Genomic DNA, 22,783 nt, shown 5'->3' on the forward strand with positions numbered 1-22,783 from the left:
CACACTACAAAAATAATTATTTTTAATTGCAAATACAATTTAAAACAGATGAAACAAACATTTTGAAACAGCTGAATATGTGATATTATATGTTACTGTACAGTATAGCAATCAGCATGTGGTGTATAATGTATACTATGTGCGTTAACCTGAAAAAAACAGCAGCAGTTTGTAGATACAGGATGGAATTGCAGATCCCCATAATGCAGTAGCATAGTAAAACAGGTTAGAATAGAGAAACAGGGCTGCTGTCAGAGGTCTGTGTAGTCACATGACAGCAATGGGGAAGGGGTGTGTGTTCAGCATGAACCAACCAGGAAGTGACAATCACAGAGCTGTGCAGGAGGACAGTGACAGAAATATTTTTGTACAGCAGTGTGAATGGCTGAGTGTAAGTGCAGGAACTAGGGATGGTCCGAACCTGCCGAGGTTTGGGTTCGTATGAACCCGAACGCTCGGCAGCAGATTCCCGCTGTCTGCCCGCTCTGTGGAGCGGGCGGATACAGCGGGAGTAACGCCTGGAAAACTGGGATACAGCCTATGGCTGTGGCTGTATCCCAGTTTTCCAGGCGGTCCTCCCGCTGTATCCACCCTCTCCACGGAGCGGGCAGACAGCAGGAATCATTACCGAGGGTTCGGGTTCGTACGAACCTGAACTGAACTCGGTTCGGACCATCCCTAGCAGGAACATTATACCAGCAGTGTGTATAGCTGAGTGTGAATTCAGGCACATAATAGCAGCAGTGTGTATAGCTGAGTGTGAGTTCAGGCCCATTATAGCAGGAATGGAGAGGGTGGGAAACACAAGTTCTGGCAGAGACTGCAGGCAGGGCCGATTCTAGGTTCTATGCTGCCTGAGGCGAAAATTGAAACTGCGCCCCTTCCCCCGCAAACACAACTATATACCAGCAGTGAACATTGCATATATAACTACATACCAACAGTGCATACAGAACTATATAACAGAAGTGCATACACTAAGGGTACTATTACACCAAAAGATTATCTGACAGATTTTTTTGAGCCAAAGCCAGGAATGGACTATAAACAGAGAACAGGTCATAAAGGAAAGACTGAGATTCCTCGTCTTTTCAAATCCACTCCTGGCTTTGGCTCACAAAAATCTGTCAGATAATCTGTTGGTCTAATAGTACCCTAAGGGTATGTTCACACTGAGTAAAACAGGTGGAATTCCGCGGTGGAACTCTCCGCCGCAGGATCCCGCCTGTCTCACTGTCCCATAGCCCATCTATGGGAGAGCGTGCGCTCCTCCGCAGCCGCCGCTCTCCGCTCGAAGAAGTAACATGATACTTCTTTGAGCGGAGAGCGGCGGCTGCAGAGGAGCATGTATAAGTGCCAGTCTTAATGGTGGTGACATATGGGGAGCCAAGTGTTAGAGACCCCCAAATAGTATAGGCCTCAGACGGCCTAATACTGCCAGCTTCAGACACTCAATAATACTGTTAGCCTCAGAGACCACCTTACCCATATCATCATACTACTCCCCCCTTCATCCTCCTTCCCCCTCCACCATCATACTACTTCCCCCTTTATCCTCCTCCCCCCTTCATCCTCCTGCCCTATCATCATACTACTACCCCCACCTTTATCCTCCAGACCCTCCATCATCATAATACGACCCACTTTATCATCCTCCTGCCCTTCGATCATCATAGTACTACGCCTCTCATCCTCCTGCCCTTCCATCATCATAGTATAACCCCCCTCATCCTCCTGCCCTTCCATCATCATAGTATAACCCCCCTCATCCTCCTGCCCTTCCATCATCATAGTATAACCCCTCTCATCCTCCTGTCCTTCCATCATCAAACTACAACCCCTCTTATCCTCCTTCCTCCTCCATCCTCATAGTACAACCCCTCTCATCCTCCTGTCCCTCCATCATCATACTACTACCCCTCTCATCCTTCTGCCCTTTCATCATCATAGTACTACCCCTCTCATCCTCCTGCCCTTCCATCATCATAGTATAACCCCCCTCATCCTCCTGTCCTTCCATCATCATAGTATAACCCCTCTCATCCTCCTGTCCTTCCATCATCAAACTACAACCCCTCTCATCCTCCTTCCTCCTCCATCCTCATAGTACAACCCCTCTCATCCTCCTGTCCCTCCATCATCATACTACTACCCCTCTCATCCTTCTACCCTTTCATCATCATAGTATAACCCCTCTCATCCTCCTGCCCTTCCATCATCATACTACTACCCCTCTCATCCTCCTTCCTCCTCCATCCTCATAGTACAACCCCTCTCATCCTCCTGTCCCTCCATCATCATACTACTACCCCTCTCATCCTTCTGCCCTTTCATCATCATAGTATAACCCCTCTCATCCTTCTGCCCTTTCATCATCATACTACTTCTCCCTTCATCCTCCTCCTGTGCCTTGATCATCATACCACTAGCCCCTTCATCTGTATTTAAAACAAAAAAAGCCATACTCACCTCACCAGTATGGACCCTCTAGTCTTCCAGGGACTCCTCTCCCGCTCTGCATGGGTGACATCACTCGCGCTCGACAGGGGGCGGGGCTTCCCGCGGCAGGGGGCGGAGCTTCCCGGGACATGGTTTTGCCGGGGCTGTCTCGTCAGAATCAGGACAGTCCCGGCAAAACCTGAGGGCCCCCACCTGCTCCCCTCCTCACCATCCGGACCGGGATCCACCGCTTCTCCTTTCCCTCGGTGACAGGAGAAGACGCCACACAGGCCCCTCCCCCAGGCCAGGTCACAGCGCCATACACGCTCTCTGTTGTACAGCATTGTGACCTGGCCTGGGGGAGGGGCCTGTCACCCAGCGGATGCCGTACAGGGGAGAGGATTATAGTATGAGTGGGGGCGTCTTCTCCTGTCACCGAGGGCCCCGAGTCTGGCGGCAGTGCATCCCTAGAAGCTGCAGAGCTGCAGCTTCTAGGGATGCGGAAAGGGGGACACCTGAGCGGGCGGCGGGAGTCAGATGACAGGGCAGAAGTTGCCGCCCCTAAAGGGACCCCAGAATGTGCCGCCTGAGGCGGAATACTCATTCCGCCTCATGGCAGAAGCGGCCCTGACTGCAGGGTGTATGAAGGAATAAGCAGGACAGATGTCGGCACATAGCTGTCTGTGGAGATTACCTCCACAATCCTGTCCTCTAATACGGCCTGAAGAGGATCTGCTATGATTTGGAAGGTGAGGGAGATCAATCCTGGGTCAGAGTACAGTGCTGTAGACCCCGCTATGCAGACCATGCCCCTCCCCCACTCTTCCTCCCACCCAGTACAGGGAGCTCTTAAACCAAAGCAATGCTCATAAACCAAGTTACAATTTAATAAGCAGGACAGATGTCGGCACATAGCTATCTGTGGAGATTACCTCCACAATCCTGTCCTCTAATACGGCCTGAAGAGGATCTGCTATGATTTGGAAGGTGAGGGAGATCAATCCTGGGTCAGAGTACAGTGCTGTAGACCCCGCTATGCAGACCATGCCCCTCCCCCACTCTTCCTCCCACCCAGTACAGGGAGCTCTTAAACCAAAGCAATGCTCATAAACCAAGTTACAATTTTGAAAAACTGAGCTCTTGTTGCAAAACGCTCTTAATCCAAGTTACTCTTAAACTGAGGTACCACTGTATACAGCTACTGAACATGCTCAGGACCAGTAGCGGATTACAATAGGTCCGCTTTTGGCGGTAGCCCGGGCCCCTGAGCTCTTGGGGGGCCCAAGGCCACCCAAACACACTTGTACTTTCAGTGGCGTATTGTCTCCTGGCTACAGTTCTGCCATGATTTGCAAAAATTGCTGCTTTTTTTACTGTGATTTTGCTCAAATTAGGGCATTATGATATTATCTATCCTGTACTATAAAAACCACGCTAGTGCTGCCATAGTTACAGTAGGGTAGGGGGGCCCAGGCTTAGTGTACAGCCCGGGGCCTATGGTAAAGTTAATCCGCCCCAGCTCAGGACACTAAAGCTCCTCAACAAACAGTTTTTAAATACTTTCCTGCAGCACCACCTAAAGGGACATCAAAGAATAACAGTTTACCCTTAATAAATTATGCTGTATTGTGGGGACTCAGGATGCAAATGTCAACAGTTTAGCAGCAGTCGGGCCCTCACCCTTCATGACAGGCTGCAGTGATTGCGCAGCCCGCTCCAGTCACCACAGCCCGCTCCTGACGTGCTCCTCTAATCCAATCAACGTGGAGCAGAATGGGGCCGCTGCGGCCAGCTCTGGTGCACGTACAACGCATGCTTAATAACCCCTTAGTTCCTGTATAAAACAAGCCTTTACATGGCCCTATACATGGAGAAATAAAAATGCAATAGCTCTTAGAAGGCGAGGAGGAAAAAACAAAAATGCATTCACACCATTTTGCGCTGGGTCATTAAAGGGTTAAAACTAGAGATGAGTGAACCTCGAGCATGCTCGAGTCGATCCGAACCCGAACTTTCGGCGTTTGATTAGCGGGGGCTACTGAACTTGGATAAAGCCCTAAGGCTATGTGGAAAACATGGATATAGTCATTGGCTGTAACCATGTTTTCCAGACAACCTTAGAGCTTTATCCAAGCTCAGCAGCCACCGCTAATCAAATGCCGATCGTTCGGGTTCAGATTGACTCGAACCCGCACTCGGTTCGCTCATCTCTAGTTAAAACAACCGCTGTTGTTTTGAAATAACAGACATTATTTGCCATTAAATGGCGGCCGTCCACTTAATTTCAACACTGTGTGATCACAGCCTTTCTGTGTTTTCAATCCACTCCTGATTTTGGTTGTAAAACACTGAGTAAAATACTAAGCAAAAATACTGTGTGGGATTGTAGCCTTATTGTTTGTAAAAACTTTTGAAATGTCATAGAGACATAACAAAAGTTTTTATCGGTCCGGGTCTAAGTGTATAGGGAGAATGAGCCAGAGAGGACTGCAATGCAGGACAGTTCACTCCCGCTCTGTGTTAGGAAAAAAGTCAGGCTCATAATGTAAATCTATGGAGACCAACAAACAACAGGTACACTACTTTAGGTCTTAGCACCCCCATACCTATGAGAACAGATTAGAGGGGTAGGGAACCTTGGCTCTCCAGCTGTGTATATTCAAACAGCATATTAAGCCACTGCCCTGTGAGCAAATTGAGCAATGTCGACAAAAGGAAATTATTCATAAAATAAATTACATATGTAATACAAATTCCACAAAAATATACAGTTATTACAAAGGACCAAAATAATACCAATAAAATGGTGTGCAGGAACAGGATAGTCCCACTTGAGGTCCTCTACATAGTACATAGCGTCAAACACATCAGTGCAGATAAATAAGTATAACCTGAATCTTACCTGTCTGCTCAGTAAAGCAGCTTTGCTTCAGCATAAAAAATAGTTATTAGATCCTTTACAAAGTTGTTCCCAAGCATCTTGACTGTAGACTACTGTACATCAGAGTGAAGGCAAAACTGGTCACCCAAGATGTCCCATTGTAACAACACAGAGCAAGGATGTGGCAGTGAATATGACAGACATTACTATGATGAAATTCTCTATTAGTTATTAGTATTGTCCACACCTACTAATCATTCTCTGCCGAGCATATGACTAAGGAACACACCTGAAAACTGACATTCCTCCATATGTATACTGTCATCATGGGAATATGTCTACAGTGTAAACAGCACAATCATCCCATAGAATCCGACATGTCTATTTTTATTACATCACATGTCATAACCTATTTGCTTTTAGGACTCACATTTTAAAAGCTAAAACCATGACATTTTAATGGGCACTGTCAAAAGAAAAATACAAAGGATCGGTCATAGTCTGAGTGTTAGAGATCGAAACTGAGACAAAATCCCAAAATACAGTGGCTTCCGAAAGTATTCCGCATCTGCGTATTTAGCATCACCTATCCTCCCTTTGACTCAGACCAGTTTCCCAGTCCCAGCTGCTAAAACACCTCCCACAGCATGATGATGATGGTGTTCTTGTAATGAGGTGATGACATATGTTGGTTTTGCACCAGAAATAGCGTTTTCCTTGGTGTCCAAAAAGTTCAATGTTGGTCTCATCTGGCCAGAGCACCCTGCCTGTATAAAGAGAGCAGGTGGGAGATAGTGTTTTCCCTCTCTGCCCTCAGCCTCTGTAGTGCCCACTTGTGTGTCTGGTGCAGTGCCCGAGGCAGGTGGCTAAGGCTGCTTATAGCTCTTTACTCTTCTTTTTTTTTTTTAAATTCTCAATTTTATTCTTTTTTCAATTTATATAACAAAACATGCAGCATTGTGCCGCAGTCACAAAGTGCACTGACATACAAACATATCCTTATTGCATAGACATATTGTACAACAAGTCAGAAATAAAACTGTAACAAGTACCAAGGCAATCCGCAGCTCCCGATGGGTGGGTAGGCATAACGCAAACCAACTAGGGAGTGAGCTAACACAACAACCAGAGAGAAAAAGGGGGGAAGAAAGAACAAAGAAAAGGAAACAGAGAAGCGCTCTTTACTCTTCTATTGTGATGTTAAGGTTATTGTGATGTCATAGACAAGTAGAGTCATCCAATAGCATAGATCTGTAGCCATGCAGCTTCAATGGAGAAGTTGTACACAACTAGTTAGCATGCAATATTGAAGCAAGATACAGCAACCGTGCTTTAAGCCACAGACTACTAAGTTGGGTTATTGTCTGGAAATTTTTGTCATTAGAACTGATGGATTTTGAGTGTCTGGAAAAACAAGTCAAATTGACTTTTTTGTTGTTGTTTACTGTATTTTTTTTTGTGTGATGATATGTACTCCCCCCCTGGTACCATTGGTTTGGTTTCAGGCACAGTCAATGTATCTTACTTTAATTTTGCTTCCTAGCTACTCCATAACTTCTCCATAGAAACTCTATGGCTACTGGTACATGCTACTGGATTCCCCTTGTCTATGACATCACAATTGGTGTGACATCATAACAGAACACTGCAGGGATATATAAGCTACCCGCCTTCAGTACTTCCCTAAACACACAAGTGTAGCACCCTTCTCTATGAAGACAGCAGGTGGGAGATACTCGATTCCCCCTCAGCCTCCTCCAGTGCACACTTGTGTCTCTGGGAGAGGACTGAAGGCAGGTTGCAGTAAGGCTGCTTATGGCCCTATTCCACGGAACGATTATCGTTCGTTTTCGGACGATATCGACCGCTACGGACGATAATCGTTCCGTGGAATAGAGTGCAACGATCAGCCGACATCGTTCATGTCGGCTGATCGTTGCAGTCGCTTGTTTTTCAACATGTTGAAAAACAAGCGACTGATATAGCAGCGATCTGCTGCCGTCGCTCCGTTGAATAGGAGCATCGGCAGCAGACGCTGCTATATCCTATGGGCTGCCCGGACGATCAGCGATCCCCCGGGCAGCCCCCCCGCAGCTCCCCGCCGCCCCTCCCGCACTCACCCGCTCGCTGCAACCGCATTGAATAGCGGCGGCAGCGAGCGGGGAACGAGGAGCAAACGAGCGCTAATAGCGCTCGTTTGCTCCTCTAAAACGACCCGTGGAATAGGGACATTATATCGCTCACAAGCAAACAGAATTATGTCAGCACTACTGTATGTCCCTAAAAGTTCAGAAAAATGGAGCAAATCTCCAAGCAAAATGTATTATTCTTGTGGTATGCAGTTCCAATTGGTTGCAAAACAGTTCCGTTATTTGTTATGACACATTTAGGATCAGCGGTGGTCAGCTTGGGAAACAGAATAAAGTCTTTCCAAAATAAAGCGCAAGCTATCGAGTAAGAAAAATAACCAGGGGCACTCACCGATCTTCATACAGTAGTAGCCTCTATTCCCCATATTACGGTACAGGAGGGCTTGGGGCAGGGAGAGAAAGGTTTGTTAGGTGCTGTGCACTCGGGCTGCCTTTATAGCCCTGCAGTGTTCTATTATAATGTCACACCTACAGGGCATACAGCAGCTGATAAGTACTGAAAGACTTGAGATTTTTTAATAGATGTAAATTACAAATCTCTGGCACTAGTTGATCTGAAATTGTTTTTTTTTTTTTTTTTTGCGAACTACCCCTTTAGTGGAGAAGTTGTATACTGTACAACTAGTTGGCGAGCAATATTGAAGCAAGATTCAACAATTGTGCCTGAAGCCAAAAAATACTAAGAGGGTTCACATCTAGAAGATTTTTCTTATTGAGGGTCTGGGCCAGGGGAAAATTGACTTTTCAGCCTGTCTAAGGACAAATACTGTGTTTATTTTTATTTTTAAAATTTTTAATTTCCCGGGGTACCATTAGTTTTAGTTTGGTTTGAGGCAGTGTTGATGTACAGTGCTGGCCAAAAATATTGGCACCCCTGCAATTCTGTCAGATAATACTCAAATTCTTCCAGAAAAAGATTGCAATCACAAATACTTTGGTATTAATCACTTCATTTAATTTGTCTTCAATGGAAAAACACAAAAAGAATTGTCAAAAAGCCAAATTGGATATAATTCCACAGCAAACATAAAAAGGGGGTGGACAAAAGTATTGGCATTCTTAGAAAAATCATGTGGTGCTTCTCTAATTTGTGTAATTAACAGCACCTGTAACTTACCTGTGGCACATAACAGGTGGTGGCAATAACTAAATCACACTTGCAGCCAGTTGAAATGGATTTAAGTTGCGACAACCTTTGTCCTGTGTCCTTGTGTGTACCACATTGAGCATGGAGAAAAGAAAGAAGACCAAAGAACTGTCTGAGGACTTGAGAAGCCAAATTGTGAGGGAGTATGAGCAATCTCAAGGCTACAAGTCCACCTCCAAAGACATGAATGTCATCAAGAAGTTTAAAGCCCATGGCACTGTGGCTAACCTCCCTAGATGTGGACGGAAAAGAAAAATTGACGGGAAATTTCAACGAAAGATTGTGCGGATGGTGGCTAAACAACCTCGACTAACATCCAAACAAGTTCTAGCTGCCCTGCAGTCCGAGGGTACAACAGTGCCAACCCCTACTATCCGTCGCCATCTGAATGAAAAGGGACTCTATGGTAGGATACCCAGGAAGACCCCACTTCTGACCCAGAGACATAAAACAGCTAGGCTGGAGTTTGCCAAAACTTACCTGAGAAAGCCAAAAACTTTTTGGAAGAATGTTCTCTTGTCAGATGAGACAAAAGTAGAGCTTTTTGGGAAAAGGCATCAACATAGAGTTTACAGGAAAAAAAAGAGGCCTTCAAAGAAAAAAACACGGTCCCTACAGTCAAACATGGTGGAGGTCCCCTGATGTTTTGGGGTTGCTTTGCTGCCTCTGGCACTGGACTGCGTGACCGTGCACATGGCAATATGAAGTCTGAAGACTACCAACAAATTTTGCAGCATAATGTACTGTAGGGTCCAGTGTGTGAAAGCTGGGTCTCCCTCAGAGGTCATGGGTCTTTCAGCAGGACAATGACCCAAAACACACTTCAAAAAGCACTAGAAAATAGTTTGAGAGAAAACTCTGGAGACTTCTAAAGTGGCCAGCAATAAATCCAGACCTGAACCCCATAGAACACCTGTGGAGAAATTTCAAAATGGTAGTTTGGAGAACTGACTAATACCATCGCATACTAAATAATACAACTGCATACTGACTAATACAACCGCATACTGACTAATACCACTGCATACTGACTAATGTCACCACATACTTACTAATACCACCGCATACTGACTAATACAACCGCATACTGACTAATACCACCGCACACTGACTAATACCACCACATACTTACTAATGTCACCACATACTGACTAATACCCCCGCATACTGACTAATACCACCGCACACTGACTAATACCACCACATACTGACTGACTGCTACTAAATAACATCCACTGTACACAGATCACTTTCACCCCATACAGTCATATAGAGGTTCTGTACACCATATACATTACAGTGCAGTTACATCAGGTGACTCACAGGGGACGTCTTCTCTGATCAGAGTTCTTGCCTTTTCATCTTCTTCTCCATCTGCCCTGGGCCATTAGAAATTTCCTGAGCCACGAATCCACAGAATCTGAGAGACAGACATATTAGGCTCTTCACTCTGGCACCATCCTCATCTCTCTACAAACTGCACATCTGTATTGGACCCTTTACACCCTCGTTTAGTAGGTAGGCTGACTCTATGTGACCCCCTTATAGTATATGCATCCCTCTATCTAGCCCCCTTTTAGATGGCCGCCTCTCCCCCTATGTTGTCCCCCTTATAAATGGCCCCCTCTCCCCCTATGTTGTCCCCCCCACTTATAGATGGCCCCTTCTCTCCCCCCCTTATAGATGGTCCCTTCTCCTCTCCCCCTTGTAGATGGACCCTTCTCTCCCCCCTCCCTTATAGATGGCCCCTTCTCTCCCCCTCCCTTATAGATGGCCCCCTCTCTTCCCCTGCCTTATAGATGACCCCCTAACTCTCCCCCCTCCCTTATAGATGGCCCCCTCTCTCCCCCCCTTATAGATGGCCCCCTCTCTCCCCCTCCCTTATAGATGGCCCTCTCTCTCCCCCTCCCTTATAGATGGCCCCTCTCTCTCCCCCCTCCCTTATAGATGGCCCCTCTCCCCCCCTTATAGATTGCCCCTCTCTCTCCCCCTCCATTATAGATGTCCCCCACTCCCCCCCCCTTATAGATGTCCCCCACTCCCCCCCCCCCTTATAGATGTCCCCCTCTTTCCCCCCTCCTTTTAAAATGGCCCCCTCTCTCTTCTCCCCTCCTCCCTTATAGATGCCCCCCTCCTTTATAGATGGCCCCCTCTCTTTTCTCCCCCTCCCTTATAGATGGCCCTCTCTCCCCCCTCCCTTATAGATGGACCCCCTCTCTTACAGATGGCCCCCTCTCCCCCCTTATAGATGGCCCCCTCTCTCCCCCTTATAGATGGGCCCCTTCTCTCTTCTCCCTCCCTTATAGATGGCCTCCTCTCTCTTTCCCCCCTTATAGATGGCCCCTCTCTCTCCCCCCTTATAGATGGCCCCCCCTCTCTCCCCCCTCCCTTATAGATGGCCCCCTCTCTCTCCCCCCTGCTCCCTTATAGATGGCCCCCTTTCTCTCCCCCACTCCCTAATAGATGGACCCCTCTTTCTCCCCCCTCCCTTATAGATGGCCCCCTCTCTCTTCTCCCCCTCCCTTATAAATGGCCCCCTCTCTTCTCTCCCCTCCCTTATAGATGGCCCCCTGTCTTTTTTCCCCCTCCTTTATAGATGGCCCCCTCTCATCCCACCTCCTTTATAGATGGCCCCCTCTCTCTTCTCCCCCCTCCCTTATAGATGGCCCCGTCTCTCTTCTCCCCCCTCCCTCATAGATGGCCCCGTCTCTCTTCTCCCCCCTCCCTTATAGATGGCGCTCTCTCTCTTCTCCCCCCTCTCTTATAGATGGCCCCCTCTCTCTTCTCCCCTCCCTCCTATATAGATGGCCCCCGGTCACCGCAGCCCGCCCCTTTCACCGCAGCCCGCTCTAGTCACCACAGCCCGCTCCTGACGTGCTCCTCTAATCCAATCAACGTGGAGCAGAATGGGGCCGCTGCGGCCAGCTGTGGTGCACGTACAACGCACGCTCCACGGCCGGCCGCAGCGGCCCCTTGCTCCTGTTTCGAGTTGATTGGATTGGAGGAGCACGTCAGGAGCGGGCCGTGCGGGCTGCGGTGACCGGAGTGGGCTGCGGTGACAGGAGCGGGCAGGGGCGCCGGCGGGCTGGGAAGAGAGAAACGGGCCGCGGCTGTGATTTTTTTTTTTACTATGCAGCCCGGGAGGCCCATGGACTGGTAATCTGGCCAGCCCAGCAGGCATTTGCCTGGCTTGCCAGATTACAAGTCCGGGCCTGCTCTGTGGTCAGCTGGGGACACCATCGACACCAGAGGAGGACAATTTTGTGTTTTCGTTTTTTCCTCCTTGTGCTTAAAAGTCCATAGCACTTGCATTTTTTCACCTAGAAACCCACATGAGCCCTTATTTTTTGCGCCACTAATTGTACTTTGCAATGACAGGCTGAATTTTTTGATAAAGTACACTGCGAAACCAAAAAACTATTCAAAGTGTGGTGAAATTGAAAAAACCCCAACGCATTTTGTTTATTTGGGGGGTATTTGTTTTTACGCCATTCGCCCTGGGGTAAAAGTGACTTGTTCTGCATGTTCCTCAAGTCGTTACGATTACGATATGTAACATGTATAACTTATATTGTATCTGATGGCCTGTAAAAAATTCAAACCATTGTTAACAAATATATGTTTCTAAAAATCGCTCTATTCCCAGGCTTATAGCGCTTTTATCCTTTGGTCTACAGGGCATTTTTTGCGCCATGATGTGTTCTTTCTATCAGTACCTTGATTGCGCATATGCGACTTTTTGATCGCTTTTTATTACAATTTTTCTGGATTTGATGCAACCAAAAATGTGCAATTTTGTACTTTGGGATTTTTTGCGCTGACGGCGTTTACCGTGCGAGATCAGGAATGTGATTAATAGTTCGGGCGATTACGCGCGCGGCGATACCAAACAGCACACCAGGAGTGATTGGCTGAAGGGGCTGTCACTCCCTAGAGGAGTCTGTCTCAATAGTGGAGGCACTGCAGTCAGCAGGGGACACCGGTGACAAAGCAACAGGTCAACAAAGAAGCGCAGACAGGTAAGTATAGAATGTTTGTTGTTTTCTGTCTGATGGTAGGAATATTTTAAAAGTTGTATCATGCCAACCCCTTTAATAATGCTGCAGACTCTGGGGCCTTTAAGAAAAGATGTGTATATACTGGCAGACCATGTGACACACACTATAGAATCCCGGCGGATCACCTGCCACAGATTCTACAGCTCGCCCCCGCTCGTGGACGCGCACATCTCCGCTGGTCCCATAGGCTTCATTCTATGGTTTGACAGATTCCGCCGCCTAAAACGGATGCTGAAAATGCAGTGTGAACCTAGAGTTCTAGTAGCTATCCCTCCTCTCATAGTCTCTTATATAGTAGGCAGCCCTCCTCTGTAGTCTCATATAGTAGCTATCCCTCCTCTCATAGTCTCTCATATTCTCTTATATAGTAGGCAGCCCTCCCCTGTAGTCTCTTATAGTAGCTACCCCACCCCCCATAGTCTCTTATATAGTAGCCAGCCCTCCCCAATAGTCTCATAGTAGCCATCCCTTCCTAGTAGTCACATATATTTGCCAACCCTCCCCCATAGTCTCTTGTATAGTAGCCATGCCGGGCCAGATGTAATTAAAACTCTGAATTGCCTGCCTGCCAAAAATAATGGCAACATGGGCCAGATTTGGCCTGCGGGCCAGAGTTTGACATGACTGTTTTAACACCTGTATCCTGCTATATACTGAACAGCCTAGAACACTCCATAAGGAGAACCTTCTTCTAACACCTCCATTCTATCCTGCTATATACTGAACATCCTAGAACACTCCATAAGGCAAACCTTCTTCTTACACCTCCATTCTATCCTGCTATATACTTAACGGCCTAGAACACTCTATAAGGAGAGCCCTCTTCTAACACCTCTATCCTGCTATATACTGAGCAGCCTAGAACACTATGAGAAGAACCCTCTTCTAACACCTCCATTCTATCCTGCTATATACTGAGCAGCCTAGAACCCTCTATGAGGAGAACCTTCTTCTCACACCTCCATTCTATCCTGCTATATACTGAGCAGCCTAGAACACTCTATGAGGAGAACCTTCTTCTAACACCTCCATTCTATCCTGCTATATACTAAACAGCCTAGAACACTCCATAGGCGAACCTTCTTCTAACACCTCCATTCTATCCTGCTATATACTTAACAGCCTATAGAACACACTATAGAGACCCTCTTCTAACACCTCTATCCTGCTATATACTGAGCAGCCTAGAACACTCTATGAGGAGAACCTTCTTCTAACACCTCTATCCTGCTATATACTGAGCAGCCTAGAACACTCTGAGGAGAACCTTCTTCTAACACCTCTATCCTGCTATATACTGAACAGCCTAGAACACTCTATAAAGAGAACCTCCTTCTAACACCTCCACTCTATCCTGATATATACTGAGCAGCCTAGAACACTCTATAAGGAGAACCTTCTTCTAACACCTCTATCCTGCTATATACTGAGCAGCCTAGAACACTCCATAAGGAGAACCTTCTTCTAACACCTCCATTCTATCCTGCTATATACTGAGCAGCCTAGAACACTCTATGAGGAGAACCCTCTTCTCACACCTCCATTCTATCCTGCTATATACTGAGCAGCCTAGAACACTCTATGAGAAGAACCTTCTTCTAACACCTCCATTCTTGAGCAGCCTAGAACACTCTATGAGGAGAACCTTCTTCTAACACCTCCATTCTATCCTGCTATATACTTAACAGCCTAGAACACACTATAAAGAGACCCTCTTCTAACACCTCTATCCTGCTATATACTGAGCAGCCTAGAACACTCTATGAGGAGAACATTCTTCTAACACCTCCATTCTATCCTGCTATATACTGAGCAGCCTAGAACACTCTATGAGGAGAACCTTCTTCTAACACCTCCATTCTATCCTGCTATATACTGAGCAGCCTAGAACACTCTATAAGGAGAACCTTCTTCTAACACCTCCATTCTATCCTGCTATATACTGAGCAGCCTAGAACACTCCATAAGGAGAACCTTCTTCTAACACCTCCATTCTATCCTGCTATATACTTAACAGCCTAGAACACTCTATAAGGAGAACCCACTTCTAACACCTCTATCCTGCTGTATACTGAACAGCCTAGAACACTCTATAAAGAGAACCTCCTTCTAACACCTCCACTCTATCCTGCTATATACTGAGCAGCCTAGAACACTCTATGAGAACCTTCTTCTAACACCTCCACTCTATCCTGATATATACTTAACAGCCTAGAACACTCCATAAGGAGAACCTTCTTCTAACACCTCCATTTTATCCTGCTATATACTTAACAGCCTAGAACACTCTATAAGGACAACCCTCTTCTAACACCTCTATCCTGCCGTATACTGAACAGCCTAGAACAATCTATAAAGAGAACCTCCTTCTAACACCTCCATTCTATCCTGCTATATACTGAGCAGCCTAGAACACTCTATGAGGAGAACCTTCTTCTAACACCTCCATTCTATCCTGCTATATACTGAGAAGCCTAGAACCCTCTATGAGGAGAACCTCCTTCTAACACCTCCATTCTATCCTGCTGTATACTGAACAGCCTACAACACTCTATAAAGAGAACCTTCTTCTAACACCTCCACTCTATCCTGATATATACTGAACAGCCTAGAACACTCTATGAGGAGAACCTCCTTCTAACACCTCCATTCTATCCTGCTATATACTGAGCAGCCTAGAACACTCTATAAGGAGAACCCTCTTCTAACACCTCTATCCTGCTGTATACTGAACAGCCTAGAACACTCTATAAAGAGAACCTCCTTCTAACACCTCCACTCTATCCTGCTATATACTGAGCAGCCTAGAACACTCTATGAGAACCTTCTTCTAACACCTCCACTCTATCCTGATATATACTTAACAGCCTAGAACACTCCATAAGGAGAACCTTCTTCTAACACCTCCATTTTATCCTGCTATATACTTAACAGCCTAGAACACTCTATAAGGACAACCCTCTTCTAACACCTCTATCCTGCCGTATACTGAACAGCCTAGAACAATCTATAAAGAGAACCTCCTTCTAACACCTCCATTCTATCCTGCTATATACTGAGCAGCCTAGAACACTCTATGAGGAGAACCTTCTTCTAACACCTCCATTCTATCCTGCTATATACTGAGAAGCCTAGAACCCTCTATGAGGAGAACCTCCTTCTAACACCTCCATTCTATCCTGCTGTATACTGAACAGCCTACAACACTCTATAAAGAGAACCTTCTTCTAACACCTCCACTCTATCCTGATATATACTGAACAGCCTAGAACACTCTATGAGGAGAACCTCCTTCTAACACCTCCATTCTATCCTGCTATATACTGAGCAGCCTAGAACACTCTATAAGGAGAACCCTCTTCTAACACCTCTATCCTGCCGTATACTGAACAGCCTAGAACAATCTATAAAGAGAACCTCCTTCTAACACCTCCATTCTATCCTGCTATATACTGAGCAGCCTAGAACACTCTATGCGGAGAACCTTCTTCTAACACCTCCATTCTATCCTGCTATATACTGAGCAGCCTAGAACCCTCTATGAGGAGAACCTCCTTCTAACACCTCCATTCTATCCTGCTATATACTGAGCAGCCTAGAACACTCTATAAGGAGAACCCTCTTCTAACACCTCTATCCTGCCGTATACTGAACAGCCTAGAACAAACTATAAAGAGAACCTCCTTCTAACACCTCCATTCTATCCTGCTATATACTGAGCAGCATAGAACCCTCTATGAGGAGAACCTCCTTCTAACACCTCCATTCTATCCTGCTATATACTGAGCAGCCTAGAACACTCTATAAGGAGAACCCTCTTCTAACACCTCTATCCTGCCGTATACTGAACAGCCTAGAACAATCTATAAAGAGAACCTCCTTCTAACACTTCCATTCTATCCTGCTATATACTGAGCAGCCTAGAACACTCTATGAGGAGAACCTTCTTCTAACACCTCCATTCTATCCTGCTATATACTGAGAAGCCTAGAACCCTCTATGAGGAGAACCTCCTTCTAACACCTCCATTCTATCCTGCTATATACTGAGCAGCCTAGAACCCTCTATGAGGAGAACCTCCTTCTAACACCTCCATTCTATCCTGCTACTGAGCAGCCTAGAACCCTCTATAAGGAGAACCCTCTTCTAACACCTCTATCCTGCCGTATACTGAACAGCCTAGAACAATCTATAAAGAGAACCTCCTTCTAACACCTCCATTCTATCCTGCTATATACTGAGCAGCCTAGAACACTCTATGCGGAGAACCTTCTTCTAACACCTCCATTCTATCCTGCTATATACTGAGCAGCCTAGAACCCTCTATCACGAGAACCTCCTTCTAACACCTCCATTCTATCCTGCTATATACTGAGCAGCCTAGAACACTCTATAAGGAGAACCCTCTTCTAACACCTCTATCCTGCCGTATACTGAACAGCCTAGAACAAACTATAAAGAGAACCTCCTTCTAACACCTCCATTCTATCCTGCTATATACTGAGCAGCATAGAACCCTCTATGAGGAGAACCTCCTTCTAACACCTCCATTCTATCCTGCTATATACTGAGCAGCCTAGAACACTCTATAAGGAGAACCCTCTTCTAACACCTCTATCCTGCCGTATACTGAACAGCCTAGAACAATCTATAAAGAGAACCTCCTTCTAACACTTCCATTCTATCCTGCTATATACTGAGCAGCCTAGAACACTCTATGAGGAGAACCTTCTTCTAACACCTCCATTCTATCCTGCTATATACTGAGAAGCCTAGAACCCTCTATGAGGAGAACCTCCTTCTAACACCTCCATTCTATCCTGCTATATACTGAGCAGCCTAGAACCCTCTATGAGGAGAACCTCCTTCTAACACCTCCATTCTATCCTGCTACTGAGCAGCCTAGAACCCTCTATAAGGAGAACCCTCTTCTAACACCTCTATCCTGCCGTATACTGAACAGCCTAGAACAATCTATAAAGAGAACCTCCTTCTAACACTTCCATTCTATCCTGCTATATACTGAGCAGCCTAGAACCCTCTATGAGGAGAACCTCCTTCTAACACCTCCATTCTATCCTGCTATATACTGAGCAGCCTAGAACCCTCTATGAGGAGAACCTCCTTCTAACACCTCCATTCTATCCTGCTACTGAGCAGCCTAGAACCCTCTATAAGGAGAACCCTCTTCTAACACCTCTATCCTGCCGTATACTGAACAGCCTAGAACAATCTATAAAGAGAACCTCCTTCTAACACTTCCATTCTATCCTGCTATATACTGAGCAGCCTAGAACACTCTATGAGGAGAACCTCCTTCTAACACCTCCATTCTATCCTGCTATATACTGAGCAGCCTAGAACACTCCTTCTAACGCCTCCACTCACTGCACAAGCTGAAACACTGACGCTAGAGAACCTCAGCTCTTCACAGCGCCAACTTTCCAGTCACGGCTCCTGTAATAGCCAGGCTCTGGCCTTCACAACCGTTGCCATGATAGTTGTCACACCCAGCCGCTATCAGCACCACAACACAGCTACCGTAGAAACAAGCGGTCCAAGCTGCCTTCCTATTGGTTGGATTCCTTCCGTCAATCACGTAGTCGGTCACATTCCTCTCTGTTGTGGTTGCAGCGGGAAATAAAGCTCAGTAATTGGGCGCTTGAGTCCGCAGCCGATAATCATTCTTCTCAATCATTGGTTAAGATTCCTGTCACTCAAAATAGATCCGAGAGCTTGGCGCATGCGCGCAGTGAATGACTAAAGTGCTGGTCCAAGGATTCGGCTACCCCGGCCGAGGTGTCTGTGGGAGCCTGTGTGTCACGTCTGCTGCTCGGTGATTTTCCCGGGATCATCGCAAAGATGCCGGTAATGTGGCGATAGGGGATGTGAATGGTGGATTCTGCTTTGTGTAGCTGGAGTAACAGATGCAGAAACAAATCGTCCATTCAATTGCAAGGCCTCCCCCTCCCAGTGCATCCCTGTGTATAGCTGGGCTACTGACACATCACTAGGAGGATGTGCTGCCCATAGCAGGGTACTGCTGCCATGGCTCCTGGGGCAGAGCTCAGGCTTAAACCAATGGCTGATTGTATACAGGAAGCTACAATGTGGCAGGAGGGTGGGCACCACACTGCCACTGTTACAGGTGCCATCTAAAGAAGTAATAGTCTACGTCTTGTATATTATAAGTATTGATGAGCGGACTTGCCAACAGTTCAGGTTTGCAGGCACCCAAAGATCAGCATTTGTATCCCGCTGCCTGGAGAAGGTGGATGCAGCCCGAGGACTACCTGGAAAACATGGATACATAGTCCTCGGGCTGCATGCATCCTCTTAAGGGCAGTGGGATTCAAACGCTGATGGTTCAGGGTCGTACGAACCCAAACGTCTGGCAAGTTGGTTAATTTTTTATTCTAAGTAATATCCAGTTTCAGCAGCATTGGTAATTATAACCACTGGTAATTATAGCAGTACTCTCACAGTACCATGGATTTCTTCATTTTCTGCCACTTTCCTCCTAAAGTTCCTTACAGGTTAATATATTTTCTTCACAGATTAACAAAGCAGAGAAGCCAGAGTCCTGTGATAACGTCAAGGTTGTGGTGCGATGTCGCCCTCTGAACGAACGGGAAAAGGCGATGGGGAACAGGATGGCCGTCAATGTGGATGAAATCCGAGGGACTATTGCTGTCCACAAGGTGGACTCTATGAATGAGCCGCCAAAGACTTTTACCTTTGATACGGTTTTTGGGCCTGACAGTAAACAGCTGGATGTCTATAATCTAACAGCCCGGCCTATAATAGATTCTGTGCTGGAGGGCTACAATGGTGGGTATGAGCTACAATGGTGGGTATCAGCTACAAGCATAGTCCGGGGCCAAGACTTATCGAACTCTCTGATTTTCTTCTAGTAACCAATCATAGCTCAGCGTTCATTTTGCTAGAGCTCATTAAGATATGAAAGCTGAGCTCTGATTGGTTGCTAGAGGGAAATCAGAGAGTTTTGCTTTCAGGCAGATTGAGAAAGCCAGGCCTCATTCTGTGTATCCTTATTAGAGATGAGCGAACCGGGTTTGGGTTCGAGTCCATCCGAACCCGATCGTTCGGTATTTGATTAGCTGGGGCTGCTGAACTTGGATAAAGCTCTAAGGTTGTCTGAAAAACATGGATACAGCCAATGACTATATCCATGTTTTCCACATAGCCTTAGGGCTGTATCCAACTTCAGCAGCCACTGCTAATCAAATGCCGAAAGTTCGGGTTCGGATGGACTCGAGCATGCTCCAGGTTCGCTCATCTCTAATCTTTATACTAGGGTTGACTCTTCACACTGTTTGTGAAAGCAGTTTTGCTGCATCTTGGTCATTTATCTGTTTCATATTTTCTTAGAATTGGTCTCTGTGCAGTAGGTAGAATGTCTCTGGAGTCACATGGTATCAGAGTATCACAGATCTTACTTTTGTTGACAAGCGGTAACCTTCAAAGCCATCTGGGCGGAAGATCTGTTTTTGCTGCCCCTATTTTCTTTGATTCCATATTGAATTACAGTGGGTCTAAGTATAAGGGCAGGTTGGTGCCATGTGAGTCCCTTTGGGGCACTTGCTTGGCAGGGAGTGCTAGACTAGGGGAATTTATATATAGTGAACAAGAGTAGAAATATAGCAAGAGACAATATGAACATTGGGTCAAAAAAAAATTAAAGAAGTATTTATTATACTTTAATAAAGTATTATATTGCCCTCCGCAAAGTTATACAAATCACCAATATACACTTATTATGGGAAATGCTTATAAAGTGCTTTCTTCCCTGCACTTACTACTACATCAAGGCTTCACTTCCTGGATAAAATGGTGATGTCACGACCCGACTCCCAGAGCTGTGCGGGCTGTGGCTGCTGGAGAGGATGATGGCGGGGGACACTGAGGGACACAGGGCACTGGAGGGACACTGAGTATCCCCCTGCCATCATCCTCTCCAGCAGCCACAGCCCGCACAGCTCTGGGAGTCGGGTCGTGACATCACCATTTTATCCAGGAAGTGAAGCCTTGATGCAGTAGTAAATGCAGGGGAAAAACACTTTATAAGCATTTCCTGTAATAAGTGTATATTGGGGATTTGTATAACATCTGGGGGGCAATACAATACTTTAATAAAATTTTTTGCTGGACTTCTCCTTTAATGGCGTGCACCACATTTATTATGTGTTTCAGACACTTTTTGTGCCATGCCCATCAAAAACATGAGTGGTTTTGATGAAGGGGTTATAGCTTTGGCAAAACAGTGGGGCTTAAGATTCAATAATTTGCACCAGACTTTTATCACAAGATTCTGACCCAAGTTAAAGGGGTACCCTGGCAATTTTTTTTTCCTTTTAAAATCAATTGCTTCAGGAAGTTATATAGATTTGTAATTTACTTCTATTTAATAATATCCAGTCTTCCAGTACATATCAGCTGCTGTATGTCCTGCAGGAATTGGTGTATTCTTTCCAGTCTGACACAGTGCTCTCTGCTGCCAACTCTGTCCGTCTCAGGAACTGTCGAGAGCATTAAAGGTTTTCTGTGGGGATTTCCTACTGTTCTGAACAGTTCCTGACAGAACAGAGGTGGAGGAGAGAGCAGTGTGTCAGACTGGAAAGAATACACAACTTCAGTCTGACACAGTGCTGTCCAGAGAAGTAGGAAATCCGCACAGAAAACCTCTCCTACTCTGGACAGTTCCTGACACGGACAGAGGTGGCAACAGAGGGCACTGTGTTAGACTAGAAAGTATACACCACTTCCTGCAGGACATACAGCAGCTGATAAGTGCTGGAAGACTTAAGATTTTTAAATAAAAGTAAATTACAAATTGTATAACTTTCTGACGCCAGTTGATTTAAAAGGAAAAAAAATGCTGGAGTACCACTTTGAGCCAACTAATAGGAAGTGTAAATCAAAAAGTAAAGTGGTCTGTTCAGCACCGCTATTAAAAGTTCACTTGGCAGATTTATCAAAACTGTCTTAGTTGCCTATAGCAACCTATCACGGAGAAGCTTTCGTTTTATCAGGGTAGTACGAGCTACCGCACTGACATGCCATGTTTACACAGGCAGATTATCAATTAGAACTTGAAGCCAAAGCCAGGAACATGCTATTAACAGAGAACAGGTCATAAAGGAAAGACTGAGATTTCTCCTCTTTTCAAATCCATTGCAGGCTTTGGCTTCAAAATATCTGTCAGATAATCTGTCTGTAAACGCACCATTAGCATAGGTAATCAATATCAAATCAGAGAGCCACATCTCCCTCTGTGTTTAGCAGCCAGTATTCCATATATTTGGTAGTAGCTGTGCCTGAATTGGAATAAGCTGCAGTACCAGGTATCAGGCTCTAAAGTCCTGCCAGAGATACTTGTCTGTGGGGATCCTGTATATGGTCAGGTAGTGTATAAAGTCCAGGACTATAGGACACTGATAACTAATTATGTGACTTTTCAGACTGCTTCCCTAATAAGCAGCGTCCATGAGCTCATCCATCACATCCGTCTCTTCTAGGAGGGTGCCTGGAAATCAATGTAACAATTGTAGCTGCCTCAGCATTGTTTACTCCATTATACGTCTGCTCCCAATGTGTGTGATTTGCTGAGATCAGATTGTGAATGTGAAACATTTCATCCAGCACATCTGTGGCTGTGCCCGGCGAAGACCATAAGCACAATTATTCCCATTGTGTCTGTGATCTATGAAGGCTGACATACAAAGAGTATTTTTATTACCTGTTTGCACTGTATCACTTTATTTTATAGAAAAGTTCAGTTTTTTTTTCCTCTACAGGTTGCTGTTTATAGTAGCCCATAGTCTGTTATATTCTATAACAGGGCTCCAGACTAAAAAATTTACCTAGGAGCCATTGGCTCCTAACCTGAAAAATTTAGGCGCCAAATAGAATATTTGGTCGCCAACATTTTAAACCATGTAAAATTAATGTTATGTTAAATGGGACTTACTGTGTGCAGAGGCCGCGGCAGCATCCTCCTCCTTTAGATCCTTTCTTTTCTTAGTTTGTATATGGTTGTCAAGTTGCAAGTTTCCATGTTGAACGTTTTCAGTCTGACTCAGTACTT

General features: G+C 45.7%; 2 protein-coding genes across 3 annotated transcripts in view; one reads left to right on the top strand and one right to left on the bottom strand.

The window, feature by feature from the left end:
* The window catches only part of CCNI2 (cyclin I family member 2), a 40,169-nt gene extending 34,721 nt beyond the window's left edge, over positions 1 to 5,448 (bottom strand). Inside the window, exon 1 of the mRNA XM_069971584.1 lies at positions 5,342 to 5,448. The gene's annotated coding sequence lies outside the window, so the exon portion shown is untranslated. The remainder of the gene's footprint in view (positions 1 to 5,341) is intronic.
* A 12,962-nt stretch (positions 5,449 to 18,410) lies between these two features.
* The window catches only part of LOC138793202 (kinesin-like protein KIF3A), a 55,440-nt gene continuing 51,067 nt past the window's right edge, over positions 18,411 to 22,783 (top strand). For both annotated transcript variants that reach the window (XM_069971606.1, XM_069971615.1), the window contains exons 1-2: positions 18,411 to 18,543; positions 19,233 to 19,506. In XM_069971606.1, the coding sequence (XP_069827707.1) occupies positions 18,538 to 18,543; positions 19,233 to 19,506 (280 nt within the window). In that variant the 5' untranslated portion in view covers positions 18,411 to 18,537. The remainder of the gene's footprint in view (positions 18,544 to 19,232; positions 19,507 to 22,783) is intronic.

The sequence above is a fragment of the Dendropsophus ebraccatus genome, chromosome 1 (assembly GCF_027789765.1).
Source record: "Dendropsophus ebraccatus isolate aDenEbr1 chromosome 1, aDenEbr1.pat, whole genome shotgun sequence".
NCBI lineage: Eukaryota > Metazoa > Chordata > Amphibia > Anura > Hylidae > Dendropsophus > Dendropsophus ebraccatus.